We start from the raw sequence: 19,404 nt of genomic DNA on the forward strand, positions 1-19,404 counted from the left end.
AGGACGTCCCCCAGGACTCCGCACGGCACACGCAGCCTCCGAAACTGGGCTGCCCCTGGGGGGGGAGGGGGACGCGCCCAAGGCCTCCCTCCGGCGGCGGCTCCCAGATGGCTCCACGGTGGGATCACCCACCAGGCCGGGAACCCCGAGGGCAGGCGAGGCTCCCTGCTGCCCCTGCCAGGATCGTGGCCCCAAGCAGCATCCCTGGTCCCCTGCTGAGGGGTTTGCAGAAGCGGACCCACCAAGCCCGACTCCTGGGACCGAATCCAGAACAACCGTCCTGTCTGTGAACACACCTCACGCCACCTCTGACCTCAGCTAAGTTACGGCCACGTTCTGTGCCTCAGTTTCCCCAACCGTCCAACAGATAAAGGCCCACCCACCTGCCTCACCCGGCACCAGCCCCTTTCTTCCTGCCCACCCTCTGTTTCCTGCCTGTCCTTGACGGGCGTTCCCGACCACTCCAGCCACTGCGGCCACCCCTTGCTCCAGATTCTTAGATTTTCTGACACGGGTCAACACCCAATGACGACGATAATGCTTATCACTAACTGCTGTTGTTAAAGCTGCTTTATCCCCATGCGTCCCGTGTCCACCAGGGCCCTGCTGGGTCTGGCACACCGTCAGCACCAGCCCCCCCCACCCCAACATCAGGGGTGGCCCAGGGCTCCTGAAACCAGGCCGACATGCTCCCAGAGGCCGGACGCGGCTCCCGGGCCCCGACTTAGGAGAGGCAGAGCGGGGGAAGGGGAGCAGGTGGCAGGGTCGGTCGAGGCACGCAGACACCTCACCTGCAGGACGTGGGCGCGGCGGGGGGAGCAAAGGTCACCCTTGTCAAGGTCTGCCCGCCGGGATGAGCCTGTGTGTCCCCTCAGCCCCAGGACGCCCATCACACGTCGGGCCGCACCTGCTCCCGCTCAGGACCCGGGACCCCCAGGGTCACATACGTGTCAGCACCACTGAGACCCGAGTGGCCGCAGCGGGAATAAACGCCTATCCTTGGCCGGCTTACTCAGCGAAAGAAAACTAATATTTGAGAAATTTCTGGCGTGCTGCTCGGCAAAGAAGAACGTCTATTATGGTTTTCAATTAAACATCCAAAACATAAGCTCGAGGGTTGTTAAACATTTATCACCGTTGATGGGAAATTAACCGAGAGCGTGTAAAGGGGGCCGGGCTCACGACCCCGAAGGCCGAGGCTGGCGGGTGTGGAACGTGTGTTTGGGGGCGGGGTGAGGGGCACGAATCTAGGCCCCTCACCCCCAGGCTGCGAGGCCTGGCCCGTGCAGCCCCCTCCCTGCCTGTGCCTCAATTTCCCCATCTGTAAAGTGGGCTCGTGGCCCCCCGGGCTCACAGAGGGTTGAGAGGGGACACCACCTCCTCATCGGGCGGCCGTCTGGAGGCGGAGGTGAATGAGTTCTTGGGCGGGGACGGCCATCCCTGCGGTCCTGCGCTCTAGCCGGTGGACTGGAAAATAGTAGCTGCACAGTTAACACGCGAAGGAGCGGGAAGGGGAGCATCCGGGCCTGGGTCCTCCGGACAACGAGGTACAGCCGGCGTCCGACGGGGCGGCCAGGTCTGGGGCGGCAGGGGGCGGGGGTGCAGGAGGCCCGGGACCCACGCGCGCGCTCCAGCGGCGAGGGGGAGGGGAGCCTCCCTCCTGGAAAAACACCGAATGACTCCTCCGGCTCTGACAGAGGCGAGGGTGTGCGGCGGAGGAAGGACGTCCGAGGGACACACTGGGACACATTCTGAGGCGGATTTATTACTTTCGGCTGAAACGGAGGCAATGCATTATTGTCTGTGACTCCGCATCTGTTCATTTGCACATCAGAATGGACACGCCGTGAGGCTATTAACGATGGCTTTGGAGATATTGGAATGTCTTTGGAAATCACTATCAATAAAAAACAAACTGGCTACGGAGAAGTTACTATTTCTCCCCTAGTAAACTTACTGACATTTTATTCCATTATGGATGTTGTCCAAGGTATAATGAAATGCTCGGTGATTGATGGGGCCTCCTGCGGCTTCCCGGGCCTTGCAGGAACCCCTTTCAGGAGCATGGCGGGCTGCCCGGCCGCAAAGAGACGCCCTCTTTGTCTGCGGCCCCAGCAGCTGGCCCGCAGGCCGCCATCCACTGTGAGGAGCCGGTGGGGGGAAGCGGGGGGGGGGGGGTGCTTCCAGGCCAGCGCCCCCTCCTGTGAAGCTCTCCCTCCAGCCCCCTGACACCACGGCCTCCCCGGAACACAAATGTATCCTCACGCTCTGGGGGGGGAGCTCAAACCTGTTTTAACAGCCTACAGCAGAGGGGGCGCTGACCCGCTGACCGCTCAGGGCCCCCAGCATCCTGCAGGGGGTCTCAGACTCCTGCTGCACCAGCCACTAACCCTTCACGTGCTGGGTCATGGGGAGGCTGGGGGTCGCTGGGGAGGAAGCCAGAGAGCTCCCACGGGGCATCCCAGGGGCTCGGGGAGGTCACCGGCCCAACCGGCCCACAACGGCCAAGACCCTGCTGCTCCATGCGACCCTCCGGGCCCGTGCAGTCTCTCCCGTCTCCTCGGCCGTCGCTAGACCCCGCCCACGGCTTCTCTAGGTCCCTGGACACAGCTTGAACCCAAAGGTGCCCCCAGGGCCGTAACTGGGTCGCCCGAGCCCTGCCCTCTGCTGGCTACGTTATAAAGACCCTCGGCCCGTGCCCCAGTCCTGTGGTGCAGATCTGGTTCTGCCCCCACCCTGGGCTCCTCGAGTACACAGAGGATACTAGACCGGTACAGGGATCCTCAACAAGATGGACTGAGAAACAGCGGGGAATTGCAGCAAATCTGTTCAAGGTCACAGAATCAAAACCCGGCAACACCAAGACAGAAACCCAGGTCTGTTTTCAAAACCTGTGCTCTTTCCATGGCTGCCTCTTGAGGACTCCGTGTTGACTTTGTCAGCCATTCACATTTTAGTCTAAATGAGTGGTGGTGTAGTCTGCCTAGAGACCCAGCTTCCTGGTGTGCCGGGGCGGGTCTACAGAAGGCAGGCCTGTGTAATGTGAGCTGCAGAATCAGTTCCTTGTGTCCCCCTCATTCTTGGGCAGAAGCCTCGCTGAGGAATCCCACAGCAAGGGCTCCGACCTCTGTGACCCCAGGAGAAACTGCCTTCCGTGGAGACAGGAGCATAGCATCCTCCGGGCTTCACTCACTATCGGGGTCGTTCCTCCCCCACCACTGACTCGAGGGCCACCGGGCTCCTCCCTCTCTTCCCTGGACCGTCTCACCTCCTGAACACAAAGCCAGACTCCCAGGCCCTCGTTCCCCGCCAGCCGCACCCAGGCTGCATTCTGAGATGCGCGCCCCCTCCGAGTCCCTTCCCTGGCCGCCTTCTCTTCCCTGCCTCGTCCCCACTTCCTGCCGGTGTCCTGGGGCCACATCCCAGGCTGGCCACGGCCACGGGGAACGCAAACGCGGGCAATGACCCCGGCAACTGTGCCGCAGTCCTCCGTATCGTGTCTCCCCCGCCCGCGGGCCTCCCCCGCCCAGGCAGCCACAGGGCCGGACCATCGAGCGGCACCCCCCCAAGCACCCCTCCCCCGCCGCCCCGCCCGCGCGAAGGGCAACCGGGCCCGGGCACCTACCTCGTCCCCCGATGGCTGGCCCGGGGGCCTCGGGGCGCAGGGCGGGCGGCCCCTGGGGGTCGCCCACAAAGTGGTGGAACCAGCCTCGCCGCGGCTGGCGCAGCTCCGGGTTCCGGGTCCGGAGCCAGCGGGGGCCGGGCCGGGCCCGGGCCGGGGGCCCCCGCGGCACGTCCACGCCGAGCGGCAGGTCCGGGCTGACGCGCGGGGCCCGCAGCGCCTGGCTGTCCAGCAGGCCGACGCCCAGCGCCACGGCGGCCACGGGTAGGGCCTGCAGGGGGCCGGGGGCCCGGGGCCCGGGCGGGAGGGCCACGCGCGCTCGCTGCAGCAGCAGCAGGCTGCCCGTCATCAGGTAGGCGGCCGACAGAAAGAAGAGCAGGAACCGCGTGCGGCGAACCAGCTTCTGGAGCCGGAAGGAGGGTTTGGCCATGCCCCTGGGCGGCAGGGCTCCCGGCCGGGGCCCCGGGCACGGCTCCTAGCGCCCGGCCGGGGGGCAGCCCGGGGTCTCCAGAGGCCTCATGCCCGCATCCTGACGCCCGCCGCGCTCCCGCCCCGCTTCCGGCAGGTGCTCCGACGACTCGGTCACGCGGCTCCGGCCACGGGGCCCCACGGCTGCGGCCTCTGCCCCAGGGTCGCCGGCCTCGCCATCGCCGAGCTCCGGGATCTGGAAGAGCAGAGAGCGCGCGCTGACACCGACGGAAGGGCCCACCGCGGCCCCCGCGCCAGGGCCGGGAGCCCCTCCGCCCCAGGGCCCGGCGGTGCTGCAGGAGCACCCGACGGACGGGGGGGCTCGGTCCCCGCCCGGCCGCCGGCCGCCGGCCGCGGAGCGACACCGGCCCAGTCCGTTAGGCCCCGGCCTCCCCGCGCACAAAGCGGGCGTGAGGCCCTCCACTGGGGCAGCGGTGAAGGAAGGGCTCAGGGGCGGCTCCGCACCGAACCCTCCTGGCGTATCATCTCATTTAACCCTCGGGGCAACCGACCAGCCGGGTGGACACGGTCGCAGCCCCACTTTACAGGTGACGCAAAAGGAGGCAAAGGCACACAGCCGGCGAACCGAGGAGCCCAGCTTTGGAACGGCGCGTTTCAGAGCCTGTACCGCAGACGGCCCGGCCAGCGATGGACGCCAGCACGCACAAGGGCGCCCGGCCCAGGGCGGGAGTACCCAGCAGGCGCTCGATACATGTGTACGACCTGCCGAGTCCCTCCCGGGTGGGCACGGGGACGGCAGGCTGTGTTCTGGGAACTGCGTCTGCAGAGGCTTCAGCACAAGAGAGGGGGTGGGGCCGTACACCTGCTATGGAGCCTGGGGCACCTGGTGGGAAGGCAGCAGGGCGCCCGGAGCGGCCTTCAGGGCCGCCCCTCGCTGCCCCGGGCCTCCGCGCTCACACTGGGCTCGGGACCCCGTCGGCGGTGCCTCTGAAGTGCGCTGCGAGGGGCCGGCGGGGGCCTCTGCAGCTGCCGGGAGCCGGGCGGCTGCTCCCGGCTGCCCCTGAGCACAAGGACAGTCTTGTCCCGGGAAGAAAAGCTCCCAGCAGCGTGACTAACGTGGCCCGGGACCCCCGCCAGGCCCCGCAGCCCCTCAATGACCACTCTGTGCGCAGGGAACAGCCAGCCTGGTGTGCGTGGAAAGACAATGTTTGGGCTCTTGTGGGCTGGCGTTCCCGGGGCGGCCAGACCGGCACCACCCTTTCCAATTCAACCCCCAGCCTCCACGACCTGAGCCCCCGAGAGTGCAGGGACCCCCCCGAGGCTCGGGCGGGGGGTGGGGTGGGCTCGATAATCAGCAGCAGACAGATTTAAACTCTGAGCCGGGAAGCCATTTCGGCTGGGCCTCCAGACCTTTTATTTTCTCGTTAAGCTGGTGCACGCCAGGCCCGCCCCGGCCAGCCTCGTCAGACTTGTAAAACCATAGAGAAAATCCCAAGAAATCCTGCCTGATCTCCCTGCCTCCAGCCTCGGCCCTCCAATCCGCCCTCCGCGAGGCCGCCAGGGTGATCCTCCTAATGCACAAATCTGATCACGGTGCTCCCCTGCTCAAAACCCTTTTCCGTAGCTGCCCGTGGCTTCTGGGATAAACTCCAAGCTCCTTAGCGTGACACACAAGCCCCCATCTGGCCTCGTCTCTTGCCAAGCCCCTTCCTTCGGCTTCCCGACACACGTGCGTGCGAGCACGCACACACGCCCGCACCGAGATCTGGGAGGCACCTGAGCAGTCCTCCTCGGCACCTCCTGTGCCTCCAGTGCCTCCTGTGTCTCTTCCACCCTCTCGGCCCAGCGAATCCCTGTGTGTCCGCCAAGGCTCAGCCCGGTGTCTCTTCCTCCAGGAAGCTCTTCCTGACTACCCCCACCCCCACCCCGCCACCACACACACACTGGTGCCGACCCCTGAGCCCAGCAGTCAGCACCTGGGACAGCTGGGCCGTGAACAACTCTGGGCCCGGGGCCGCCCCCTAAGCCTGCCCATTCCTATAATTCTGGTGCCCGCACGAGGCCTGGGCAGCGCAGGTGCCCCGAGACCCTTGTTCTGAGTACACTTTGTAAGGTGACTGAGCGGATACGGTGACAGGCACATCCCGACACCAGGAACCTGATTCTGTGGGGCCTGAAGTCAGAAAAGCACGGGGACACAGAGCAGTCCGGCTCCTTCAGGCACAGGGACTCGAGGGCGGCCTGGTGGCCCGTCCACGTTGTAATTCTAGGAAGGGGGTTTCCAGGTCTGCTCACAAAGGGCTCCCGGTCACAAGACTGGGATTCTGTCGGCGAAAATAAACGGGGAGAAGGGAGGCCTTGCCGTGGAAAGGAGAGGCTCGGAGAGCCGGGGCGGAGGGCAGGCGGGTCAGCAGTTCGGGGTCGGGAACCACGGTGTGTGGTGGGTCCCGTGCCGTGCCGGGCGCAGGACTTGGAAACTGGCCACAGGAAGCGAGGGGTGGCCGGTGTGCCGTCAGGGCCCATCAGTCAGGATTTGAATGACCACACCCAGCTTCCCCAAGGACCCCCAAAGTCCCCCCCAGGGCCATCCCGTCCCAGAGGGGCCTCCCGGTCTGTGGAGGGGGCCTGGACGTGAAGGTGGGGACAGCCACTCTCAGGGTCCTATAAAGCAGTGGCCACCCCGGACCTTGAAAATCGCGCAGCTGGTTCCGGGCCCAGAACGCCTGCCTCGGGCAGGGCGGGGGCTGGCATTCCCTGAGCGTGAGAAACTCGTCCCCTGCCCTGGACCGCCAGTGTCACACTTGCCGTTGACCCCTACCCCCTACCCTGTCGCCTGTCCTCCAGGCTGCTGGTCCCTCCAAGCAGGGCCCCGGCCACACCCCCAGATCCCAGTGCACAGCCAGCAGCTTGGGGATGGAAAACGTCTCTGGAGTGACCGCAGGTGAGCGCAGCCTGGGGGTGGCTGGGTGACCTACAGCCGCTGCACAAGGGGCTCCCGCCAAGCCTTGAGGTCGGCGGGACCTGCCAGCCCCCGGGGGCACACCCACCACGGCCTGTCTGCATGGCCGGGAGCCCACCCCATGCTGCTAGCGGCCGCTCGTTTTCAGTGCTCCCCACCCCACCGGGGCCGTGCTCCTCACCTGCCCCATCCCGGCTACTCCGCACGCCCCCTCCCTCCCCGCGGGCGCCACGCTTGTCCCCATTTGAGAGCCACAGCCACCAAGGCCCCACGGTCAGACACCAGGGCTAGCCCGCCCACGCCGGCTCCAGCCCCACACCGGGCAGGACTATTCTGGAAAGGAGCTCAGGGCGCCCCCACCAGCACCTTTGAAAACAAGCCAGGTCCAGGCTCGGGGAGACGGTGCCGTGCATGGCGTGCCCCCCGCCCCCGGCACACACCCCTGATGTCGCCGTGGGGGTCAGCGTTCCGCCCTCCGGGCCCCTCCTCCGTCCACTCTGCTCTTCCCATGGGGCCCCTCCCATCTCGGAATCCAGCAAAGTGCTTCGGGGGGACGGGGTGGACATCAGCCCAGAGAAGGGCAGGCAGGGCCTGGGGGAGGGTCGCCCCACTCAGGAAGGAGGGAGTCGGGGCAAAGGGGCTTCTGTGGGGTCTCGGGAGGGAGATGGGGCCTAGCGCAGGTGGGGACGGGAACACCCGAGCCCTCTCCTGTTACTTTGCTGCTGGCTGGGCCCCAGGGCGCAGCAGGTGCCCGGCCTGCAGGTGGGACCGGGAGTAGAACACAGGCTCCCGCCTCTCAGCTAGGCTGAGGGGTCCGGGGACTGGGCAGGTGACGGTGGCAGTGGGGAGAGGAGAAGGGCAGCCCGTGGGGCCTGGGGGCTGCACAAAGCCCTCGGAGAGGCCGGGGCCTGACTCCCGGCCGCCGGGGTTCAGCCACGTGACTGCCTCCGTCCCCTCCCCGGCCAGAGAGGACAGGCGGTGGCAGGTGAGGAGGGAGACTCCAGAGGCCCCCAGAAGCATCTCCGCACCTGTGGCCAGGGCAGTGGGGACGGGGACCCTCTGGGCTCAGAGCCACGTGCTCCCAGTCGGGTGAGAGCCTTAAAGACAAAGGAGCAGGCCCAGCACGTCACCCTCCCGATGAGAGACGGGCGGTGGGGTCCCAGCAGCTGAGTCCCAGCCTCCAGGACCCGCGGCCGGCACAGTGGGGAGGGGTCCTCAGGTCCACATGAGCCTCCAGCTGGGCTCAGGGCTCTGGATTAGCCCTCCTCTGTCTTTTCTCACCCCTGCAGGCCTCCGCCCTGCTCAGCTCCGTGCACATTGTGTGGATACTCCCCTTCTCGCAAAGGCCAAGCCTAAGAAAGTGATCTTTCTAAAGAAGGAAACAGTAATGCTGCAGCCTCCAACGTGTCCGCAGGACTCGGACGGCCAGGCCCAGGCCTCTCGGTCTGACCCCCAGTCTGCCAGCCCCTTCCTCTCAAGGGTCCTTCCAGAAGGCCGTGTCCCAAGCACAGTGCCCCCGGCCCCCGTGCCCTTCCTCGTACGGCTCGCGCATGCTTTGTGGCCATCAAGGTTCAGGTCCGATGCTCCCTGAGGCGGAGCTCGACGGCGGGACGGGATGCTCTGTGAGCTGACCCCGGCTGACGTGTCCCGCCTGGAGTCAGCGCTCCGAGCCGCTCTGCCCACTCTCCCTCCCGGCCCGTGAGCCCCCCGCGGGCACCTCCGAGTGGAACACAGGGCAGACCCCCAGGAATCGGTGCACCCCGCCACCCTCCAGGGCTCAGGGGAGAGGGGCGCGTCCATCCCCTACTCAGGAGTGGAACCCTCTGGAAACAGCCCATCACCAGCTCTCTGGTCTGTCGCTGGGCCCCCTCTTTCATAGATCCCTGTTTTGTTCCTCTGTTTCTCCCACCCGATGGCGAACCCTTGAGGGTTATTCAAGCCCCTTGGGCGATTCGGATAAGTCTGGGCAGGCTCAGCCTCGCCCCTCTGGCTCCTGCGGGCGCTGGGATGGGGGCTTCCCGGGCGGGCGCCTGGGCACCCCTGTCCTCAGCACCCTCCGGGCCCCCTCAGGCCAAGACAGCCGCCCTCTGGGAGGGGCTCAGGTCCCGGAGGGTCTGTCTCCAGCAGCAAGAGAAGCCCAGGAGAAGGAAGGGGCCCTAGCAGCCAACAGGTGTGCCCGCGTCAGTAGCTCACAAAATGAATCTAGCCTACTCTTCCATCCACATCACACGTCCACACGGCAGGCGGTTCTCACCAACCACAGTCTGCGCAAGCAGCACACTTCCGATCATTGTGCGGCGGCCTCCCCGCGGCCGACCGGGGTCTGAGCCAGACGGGAGCACGAGCCGCGAGTGTCTACGGGGGAACCGGCCCTTCCCAAGAGTGCCTGCTCAGGCAGGACCCGGTCCTGGGCTCCAGGCAGGGGGAGCCGCCCCCGTGACTCGCTCCCCGGGGCTGGGCCTGAACTGACCTGGCCGGAGACTGGCGGCCGGGACAAGCACCCCCGCCTGCCTGGGCACACAGGAGGGCAGGGATGGGGTCTGGCCTTCTGCCTAACCAGGCTTCTTTTCCCTTCCGGCGGATGGGCTGCAGGCCACAGGACACACCCCACAGGGCTCCAGCAGCCGCCGAAAAGGGGGAGCCCCTCACCCCCAGACCAAGCTTCCAGGGAGCTGGGAAATACTCATGCTGGGGATGGGGGCACGCGGCCGTGGGCGGGGGCTTCTCCTGGGGAAGGGGGGGCTGCCGGGTCAGCCCCCCACCCCCAGCCACTCGCCAAGCTTCCTTCGGGGAGCGCTTGGGAGACAGCCACTCTGCTGCAGCTTACAGGGGCTCTGGTGGCCACTGGGCACCTTCCCCAAGGGGCTTCTGAGGCCCCAGCCGAGGGTATGGGGGGGGTGAGGGGCACACTTGGGGAACCTCCCCTTTGCCTCCTCTCCTGCAGTTTGCAACCATCAGGAAGGGGCCGGCTCTTCCCTCCTGCCTCCCTCCCCACGGCCTCACTCCCTTCCCTTGCCCGGGGCCTCCCAGGCAATTCACAGGAGAAAACAAAAGGCCCATCTCCTGAGCCTGACGTGGGACCCTCCCGGTTCCAGCGACAGGAGGGTGACAGCGTCTGCATCTGTCAGAAAAGTACAGCAGAGTTCCCAGTCTGTCCATCTTCGCAGCAGCCCCGGAAGGGCGCGGGGCCGTGGCAGCCCGAACCCCGGTGTCCAGCGTGCCCCTGCTCAGACAAGGACGGGAGTCCCTCTGCGCCACCCCCTACCCACGGGGGCAGGGGCGGGGGGTGGGGGGCGAGCCAGCACGTGCCATCCCGGGGAACCAGACCACCGGCGGGGCCACCCTGAGGCTCCAGACTTAAAAGAAGAACGCAGTGAGCAGCCCCCAGTCCGGCTGCGTCCACACCTGGGGAGGTGCACGGCTCCCTCCACTACTTGGGGTAATTTTCCGGACAAGATCCGCGAATACCTACGTTTCGCCTTTGCCTCTGCCCCTGTTCAAGTTCACCCAGAGACAGCGGGCAGAGCCCTCCGCTGACCGGAAGCCTCGCTCTCTGGGTGAGTGAGCGGCTCCTGCCAGAGGCAGCGCGCACCCCGAACCCCGCGCTCGCCCCCTGCCCGGCCGGATCCGCCTCTCCCTCCCTCCCTCCGCGGACACTGACGGTCGCCGAGGATTCCAGGAGGGGACGCCGCGTCCAAAGCTGCCCTGCGCGCCCCCGCCCGCCCCCCGGGGCCCCTCCCGAGCGCTGCCCCCGCGCGCGCACCCACACCCCTCTCCCCGGCCCGCCGCCCGGAGCAGGTGCACCCCCGCCGCGCTCCGGCCGCGTCTACACAAACTTATTCGCGGGCGGCTGGGAAGGAGCGCGCCCGCCCCCGCCCCCGCGGGGGGTCCCGTTGGGGGTCCCGCTGGGGGTCCCGGCGGGGCGCCCCGGAGACAGGACTCACTCACCCCGCGATCGCGGCCGGCTGGGGCGCCCGCTCCCGCGGCCACGCGCCCGCTCCCGGGCACCGAGCCTCGCGGCCCCGCAGCACCCGGAGCCCCGGCGCCCCCACCCTCCCCCCCCCCCCCCGCCGCGAGCGGCCCGACGCGCGCCCCCCCCCCCCCCCCTCCGGGCACAGGGCGCCGCCACCAGGCTCCGGGGCTGCGGGCGACCGGGCGGCGCGGGCGGGCGGCGGGCGGGCTCTGCACATGCTCACTCGCGCGGCCCGGGGACAGCGGCCGGCCGCCGCCGGGTCCTAGAGGCGCCCGCTCGGCCCGCCGCGTGGGAGGGGTCGTGCTGGGGGCGGGGGCCCGCGGGAGGGAGCGGGCAGGCGGGCGGGGCACGCGCGCACACGCTCCGCCGGGCTGCCACGCTCACTCGGTCGCAGACACACAGGGACAGACGCACCGTCTGGTGCAGACACTGAATCCCGGCCCCCGGGCCACGCCGACAGCCAGGCTTTCTCACGCGCGCGTGTGCGCACACACACCGGGCTCTGTCCCGCTCGCTCGCAGACAGCCCGGGACGCCGTGGCAGGCACACACACAGGGTCGCACAGACACACGCGGGGCCACCGTCCCACGCACATCTGGCCACAGACACCCTCGTGCACACGACAGGCGGGGACAGCCGCGCACACAACCGCCAGCCCAGGAGCGGGCGAACACACGGACACCATCCCCCCCCCCACCCCCGCCCCCTGCACACTCAGGGCACGACACCGGGGACTGACCCACGCCCTGACAGGGTGCCCCACGGAAGCAGGGCCACACACCCGGGGTCAGCTGACGGGCGCACTCCTGTGTGGTCACACTGGGCCACCCCACAGGCACACACGCACGCACGCTCGGAGGCGGACAGGTGTGCCTCCACACTGCTATCCACAATCCCCCTCGTGAAACGGGGCTGGTCCAACCCTGAGCGTTTCCCCTCCAAGCGTCCCCCTGCCCCTGCTCCCCACAGTCCCCCAGCCACGGGGCCACCCCTGTGGGCGCATCGGCGGGTCCCGTCCTCACCCGGGGCCGGCCGCCCAGATGCTCCAGGAGGCTGAGGACCCGCACGGGCGGTGCAGCTGGTAGGGCTCTGGTGGTGCGGCTCTAACCCGGCTTCCTGCGAGGGAGCGTCGTGCCTCTGATGACCGCTAGGGGCAGAGCTGCTTGGCGAGGCTCCCGGGAGCCTGTTTTCAACAGGTGCAGGGGGATAAGGATTGGCCAGGGACCAGTGGGAGCCCCGCTTCATGGCGGTCAGCCAGGTGGCAACCAGAAGGGAAAGGGGCTTGCTCAAGGTCACACACTAGCAGGCCCAGCCCTGGAGTCAGAAGAGAGTCGGCCCCCTCTGGAGCCCTGGGGACACCGGGCGAGGGTGGCAGGGGTGACAGACGCATCCTGTGCCGCCCCGGCATTCCTGGCTTTGCAGAACAGCCCCGTGCGTCTCCCTTACCGCGTGCGCGTGACTGCGCCCATGTCCTGCCGGTGATGCCGCCCCAGGCTCCCTCCTGCCCATTATGTCCCTGGAATCTCACAGTGAGTCAGGGGCTGCCTTCCCGCGGCCACTTTACAGAGGAAGCGCCCGGGGCCCAAAGGGGGACGAGTGTCCGAGGCCCACAGCGAGCGAAGCCCAGGGGAGCTTAGCGGAGAAGTGACGTGGCTGCGGCCGGGAGGAGAGCTGCCTCAGGAAAGAGAAGGAAAAAGCCTGCTGGGCGTCTGTGCCATTTCCGTGCCCGATGCCACACCGCTCCTGCTGTGCAAAGCCCTCCAGGGACGCTCACCGCCTGTGTGTGGGAGACAGGAGCACCTGCTGACTCTGGAGGGATGCGGAGAAGGGAGGAGGGTGGTGGGATCCAGGAAGTGGTTGAGAAGGCGTGGGCTACGCGGCTTGGGTCACCCGTAAGGGGTGCGGGTGGCCGGGAGCGTTTCAGGGCCGGGATGAGGTCCTTCTCTGTGGCAGTGGTGACAGATCAGAGGACATGAGGGGGCCACTTGGACTAGGCTTGGTGGGGGAGCCGCTCCCAACCCCCCCCCCGGCCAGCTCTGCCTCGCAACTGTCACGTCTGCATCGCCGGGACTGTTCGACACCTATCTGCACGTCATCTCAGCCCGTGTCTCGGAAGGTACCCTAATACCACGGGGGGCTTCTCTGATGGGCCCACAGCGGTGCTGACGTGTCCAGGTACCGTTCAGTGAAGCACCACCTCCCAGTCCCCTGCAGGTCCGGGACCGGGGACCAGACCGTCGGCTCGCATCTCAGTCCCACCGTGTTTGGCTCTTGATTCTATCTGCTTCTCTCTTTGTGGATCCCAGTGATTGGACCCCAAGTATCCACATTGCCTCCTAGCTTCCTGTCATCTGCTGGGTTATCTACCCATCCATTGTTCCACCCACTCATCCAGCCATCCAACCAGCCAGGCTTCCTTCCTTCCTTCCTTCCTTCCTTCCTTCCTTCCTTCCTTCCTTCCATCATCCATCCATCCCTCCACCATCCATCCATCGTTCCATCCACTCATCCAGCCATGCAACCAGCCAGCCTTCCTTCCTTCCATCCACCCATCCATCCATGCACCCACACATCTTCTCACTTACTCACTGAGCAGGGCACCCATTGTGTTCGATTTTGTGTCGAACGCCGGAGACTCTGAGAAGAACCTTCACCGAGTGTCCAGTGAAGACCTGGACCAGGAAACACACCCGAAGCAAGAATGTGCCACCGAGGAGGAGGTCTGCTGTATCGTTTGGGTGCTCGCAGCCTCACCACATCGCCACTTGGTCGGCGCTGTCCTCCGGCAGTAGCAAAGAGCAAGCGGGTGATGGCTGCATGTCACCAAGTCAGGAGGAATTCAGGAAAGGCTCCATGGAGGAGGTGGCATCTCAGCTGACTCCTAAGGAAGAAGAGAACACTCTCTGGGGTACAGGGAGCAGGGGCCGGTCCAGGCAGGGGGCCCCCCGTGTGAAGGTAGGAGGCACGAAACACGTGGCGTGTTGGGGGAGGCGCAGGGAACCTGCCGGGCCTGCTGGGAGGTCGCCGGTGGCAGCAGAGGAGGCTGGACCCGGACTGGCCTGCCGAGCCCTCACTCAGATCGCTGACCCCAGCGGGCAGGGCGGGGCTGCAGGCCCAGCCGGAGCCACCGCCAAGGCGCCTGGGCCTCAACCTCGGGAAACACGCATTCGGTCACCTGGGAGCCGTCAGCCCCGCGTCTCTGCCCCCCCCCCCCCCGTTGACGGAGGCGCCCTGGTCGTCACCGGCCTCAGGGTGACAAGCCCAGGCGGGGGCGGGTCCCGGCTCCCCTCCCCCACCACCACCACCACCTTGAGAAAGTCGCCAGCTCTCTGAGCCTCTCTGTCTCCATCTCCAAAACGCACCCGTTGCCGGGCTCTTGGGAGGACCGGCGGAATGCTCGTGGCCCGAGCAGCACGCGGTCTGCCGCAGGATGAGCCCGCAGCGCATTTTAGCAAATAGCGTATGGAGGGCTTCCTCCCGAGCTTCTGCGATCCGGAAACGCCACGTGTGGGTGCTTTCTCGACCTACGAGGCTGCTGCGTGCACCTCCCCGGGGAGCCCCCGCCTGGCCGTCCAGTTCCCGGGTGGCACCTGTGACCTGGGGCACCTGTGTTCTTGTCTGTCACCTCCTTCCCGACCCCCGGGGCCCCGCAGCCAGCATTCCCGCCACCACGGAGCCAGGGAGCTCTCTGTCTCGTTCAGAACTCTGCTCTCAGGGTCTAGCTGAATTCTGGGCACATCGGCACCCCCGCTAAATATTTATTAAATAAATAATTGATTGATTTTTAAAAATGCGGTAAGTCTAGCGTGACATCTTTTTAATGAATCTGACCGGGTCCCCGGGGGTCGCCGTGGTTCTTCTCAGGAATTCAGGTAGTGCTCCCTCCTGCTCAGGTCACAGACTGATCCCCGTTTACGTCCAGCCTGGCCGTCGTCCGTGGGGTCCTGCCCGCCGCCTGGGAGACCCCGGGGGTGGGGTACGCATGGCCTCCCCCCCTGCCGCAGCCCCCTGCCGCGGGGTCGCGGTCGGATGACGAGGCACGGCGCCCGGCCCCACCGCCCGGAGTGGCCCTCGAGGCCGCATCTCACTCCCGGCGTCGTCGCGGGAGGCAGCCTGCCTCGGGGATGGAGGGAGGAGACGGGGAGGGACCCTCTGGCAGCGCGGGTTTTGCAACGCCGTGGACTGCTTGGGCCCACTCCGTGCACGCAGACCCCCGCGGGATGGCCTGTTTGCCCGCCTCTCCCAAGACGAGGGGCCACGGTGGCCTCAGCGAGCCTCCAAAGACGGGAAGTCTGTCCACGAAAGGGGTTGTTGGGTTCCGCCCGGCCCTCGGGAGTCTCCGCGGCACAGGGAAGGGGCCATGGCGAGGCCACGGGGGCCGGCCGGCCCTCTAAGGGGGCAGAGCACAGGGGAAGCCGGCCTCTGGGGTGGCCCCGGCTGTACCCCCGGGGGCCCCCTTCCCGCTGACACGTGTCGGAAAATAAGGTCTATTCGTGCAGAAGAAACTGCTGTTGGCGTATGGGCCTTCACGTGGTTTCTTTCCCCCGAGGGTCCGCGCGGGGTCAGCGAGGTCTTCACGAGTGCCGGCCGCCACGTGCGTGGGGCTGTCAAGGGCACGCTCCCCGCCCGCCAGCGCCCGCCGGCGTCCCCGCGGCCTGTGCTCCGGCAGCGGCTGGGATGGGGGACCCGGGGGCCAGGTAGGAGGCACAGGGGTGTGTGTGTGAACCCGCAACCACCCGTCCCGCTCTCCGCCTCCCGCTGGGCCCGGCTGGCGGTGGGAGGAGCCCGGGTTTGCCGGGGATGTTGCTCTACACCCTCCTCCTCGAACCCCCACGACACGGGCTGTTGCAGTGGCTGAGCCCGGATTGCAGGGCCACCCGTGGACGGCTGGCTTCCGTGGCTGCGAGGGGCCCATCCCCCACCCCCATGGGGCCCCGTCCCTGTGTCCACTCACCTGCCCGCCTGCGGGCACGCGGCCACTGTCACTTCTCCACCCAGAGGGGCTTCTGGCCCCTTCCCCGTGCGGCCGCCTCGTGGCCACACGCACGTGCTCGCCCTCCATGTCGGAGATGAAGGAACGTTGTGGGAGGACAATGCTAACTCACAGAGGATGCGGCCGATGTCACCGCCAGAGCCCCAGGGACCCGGGAGGGACGGGGCGGGGGGGGGGAATGGCTGCTTGTGTCTGAGAGGCCCTGGGCCGCATGGAGGGACCTCGGAGGACAGGCCAAGGAGAGAGCCAGCCCGCCGTCGAGAGAAAGCTGTTCCAGGCGGGACATGTGCAGGAGCACAGGGCCAAGTTACCTGGACAGAGCATCCGCCGTGACCTAGTTCCTTCTGTTTCCTTCCACGTGTGACCCCAAGGGGACCCGAGGGAGGGACCTGCTGTGAAGGGGACCGAGACCGTGCCCGCCTGCCCCGCTCCCCGAGTGCTATGCGTCCGAGGCAGAGCCCCTCACCTCGCGGAGCCTCAGTTTTCCCATCTGAGAAGTGGAGGGAAGGAGGAGACGAGGCCCCTGGGGTCCTCAGCCCGGAGCTGCCCGCCCCACCCGTGACTTTGTCACTTCTTGTCCTCCCCATGCGCTCCGACACTTTGCAGTTATATCTTCCTTCGGGCCCTTTTACGTTCGCGTCCGCCCTGGACGCCAGACTCAGACCCACAGGCAGGGCCGAGGTTCGAGAACGCGGCTTCCCCGGAGCCTGGAGGCGTCCGCCGTCCTCCGTGGATGGGATGCGGGCAGGGGTGCGCCCGACGCGGGGAGGGGGTGTGTGTGTAGCTCGGACGGGCCTGCTGCCCCTCCTGCACCAGGTGACAGAGCAGTGAGGACAGAGGAGAGCCCGAGGGCGGTTCCCAGATGAGGGCCACGCAGGTGGGTGGGCGGCCGGGCCAGGGCGGGTGTGAACCTGGAGACTGGGGAGGGGGGGAGGAGGGTGCTGAGAGGTACCCGTTGGCAGGTGGGCGGGGGCAGGGTGGACCTGTGGGGAAGGGGGGGGGCGGGGGTCCTGACCCAGGCTGCCTGTTGTCATGGCAACCGCAGCGGGCGTGTGGGACCCTCTCTTCTTGGTTCTGTGTGTATGAGTTGGACCCACAGAGTCTCAGGCTGAGTTCCAGACATTTCTGTAGCCACCAAGCCTCCTTGGAGGCCCCAGGTGAGGCCGACCCGGCTGGTTCCCCCCCCACCGTCCCCCCTCCCCCCCGCCTCCCGCCTGCCTAGCCGAGGGAGCGATGACAGGGCTCAGGTGGCCGTCAGGCTCTCAACGAGCCTCCACCCAGCTCCCACCCAGCTCCAGGGAGCCGGGAAATGGAAAGTGACAGCAAGTGCCAGGAGCCACTAAGTCTCTGTCACCTGGATTTGCAGGCAGACGGAGCCGTCTCCAAGTGAACACGGCACCTCGGAGCCACCCGCGCCCCTGCAGGCGCTGGGCCCCGCTGGCCCTGCCTCCCGCCCCGAGGTCGGGCCCTGCCGTCTCCCGGACCCTACCCTGGAGCCCGCGTCCAACCGCGGCCGCCCCGACGCCCCGGGACTGCCCTCCCTGATGGCAGGCCTGGCCCCTCATCCCATCACGGGGACCGTCTCCTCAGAACCCACCTCTCTAATGCGCTCTGCAGAGATAACCTCCCAGAGTTTCGCCTACGGTGACACCGACAGTTCCGGGGCCAGACTCCCAGGAATCATCGGTTACTCCATCTGTATTCAATTTCCTCATCTCCTTCCATTTTTTGTGGCCAGACTGAGGGGTTTCGGGCAACCACATCTTTCCCTAGACGGCCCTGCTTTTCTCAACAACCGAGGCAGCGTCCTGTCTGTTACAGACTTCGGAAGGAATCTTCTCTGAGGGAAAAGTTGGGAGAAAACTAATCTCCCCTCAGGCGCGGGCGTTTATATTTTCTAAACTGCAGATCTGACCAAGTCACTCCCACTAGGGGTCCTTCAAGGTCCTGCAAGGTGGGGACCCATGAACCAGACCAGGCCTGATCCAGCCAGACCTGCTACCCACCTTTTGTCAGCCCCGCCCAAGACGCGACCATCAGCCCCTGGGTTAAATTCTTTGACTCCCCCGGGCTGGGTTGGGTGCCCCCAATCCCAACGCAGGCACACACATACACACACGCAGGCGTGCTCCCACGAGCGTGCATTCGTGTGCCCATGCGGCCACATGAGTTGATACACAGAGGTGCACACGTGTATGGCTGCACGCGCAGTCACACAGATGTATGGCGTGTGTGTGTGTGTGTGTGTGTGTGTTGTGATCGTAACACTGATAGTTCATTCTTACCGGTGACGTGGGGTCCTCATCTGCTGGTCTGTCCCTCCGCGTCCCAGTGAGACATCAGTGGGAGCGCCCGCCCGGCCGTCCGGAGGTCCTGACTCTGTCCCTGCCCCAGGGTGGATGGGTCCCTGCCCCCGGACGAGGCCCGTCTCCCAGGAGGAGACCAGGCCAGGAGGGCGTGGCCTGGCTGGGGTGGCAGCACGTGGCCCAGGCGGGGCGGGCTGAGCCCTGAGCTTGGGGGGGGGCAGGGGGCGGGGAGGCCGGGAGGCCGGTCTATCAATCCCCACCGCAGCTGGTGCGGCCGCACAGCCGCCCAACCCAGCTTATTTACGATGCTTTTAGCTCCGAGCAGACCCATTTCCGAACTCCTCTCCGAGATATAAATTATCCTAAGGGCTGATTTGTATCACCGTGGTCGGACAATGCCTAACCAGAAATCAACTCCTACCTTTCAGCAATTTCAATCCAGGGAGAGCGATGGATTTTTTTTTCCCCTCCCTTATTGAGCACTTCAGAAAGGGGGCTGAAAATCTTCAATAGGTTTCGTTTTTAGGGAAGGCAATTTTGGCTTATTAGACACTGTCGGCTTCAGAAATATGCTCACTAATGACTTCTATTTAAATATTTTCCTCCAGCTGACAATTGTTCAAAAATACCGTGTTAATGGATTCAGCATCCCCTAAGTGGGTGCTCTCCCCCACCTCAGCCTCTGAACTTCCTTGGCCGGGCCCTCAACCAAGTCAAGAGTTTCCCAAGTGGCCCGTGTTCGAGGACCACGCTGTCAGAATCACGAGTAGCAACGGTCCCCTCACCCTCGTGGCGCCCACGGCCGTCGGCTCTGTGTGAGCACACACTCAGGAGGAATCGCCAGTCCCTCAAAATCCTTCGCCGGCCCCCCGGCTCCTCCAGGGTGAAATCCAAACCCTCCGGGCTTGCACAAAAGGCCCCCAGCCTGCCCTCAGTGGGACCGCGACACCCACCGCGCTCCCTGTCGAGCCCCAGGCAGGGAGTGGAGATGCGGGCGTCCGGGCTGCAGGCCTGCACCTGCTTGAACGCTGTCGCCTCTCAGCTCTCGGTCGTGTGTGAACGAGGGTCCCCCCACACCGGCGTCTTCCTCAACGCGGCCACAAGGGAAAACGCGTTAGCTCA

The 19,404-nt window shown here is 66.4% G+C and overlaps 1 protein-coding gene across 5 annotated transcripts in view; it reads right to left on the bottom strand.

The window, feature by feature from the left end:
* WSCD1 (WSC domain containing 1) overlaps nucleotides 1–13,652 on the bottom strand; it is a 32,720-nt gene extending 19,068 nt beyond the window's left edge. Inside the window, exons 1-2 of one of the 5 annotated variants that reach the window (XM_047833071.1) lie at nucleotides 12,006–12,095; nucleotides 3,626–4,286 (exon numbers count right to left, since the gene is read on the bottom strand). In XM_047833071.1, coding sequence (XP_047689027.1) covers nucleotides 3,626–4,052 — 427 coding nt within the window. In that variant the 5' untranslated portion in view covers nucleotides 4,053–4,286; nucleotides 12,006–12,095. Of the gene's footprint in view, nucleotides 1–3,625; nucleotides 4,287–10,958; nucleotides 11,059–12,005; nucleotides 12,096–13,568 lie in introns of those variants that run through there. The other 4 variants (XM_047833070.1, XM_047833074.1, XM_047833072.1 and 1 more) reach the window with 4 other exon arrangements.
* Nucleotides 13,653–19,404: the final 5,752 nt, after the last annotated feature.

The sequence above is a fragment of the Prionailurus viverrinus genome, chromosome E1 (genome assembly GCF_022837055.1).
Source record: "Prionailurus viverrinus isolate Anna chromosome E1, UM_Priviv_1.0, whole genome shotgun sequence".
In the NCBI taxonomy this organism is placed as follows: Eukaryota; Metazoa; Chordata; class Mammalia; order Carnivora; family Felidae; genus Prionailurus; species Prionailurus viverrinus.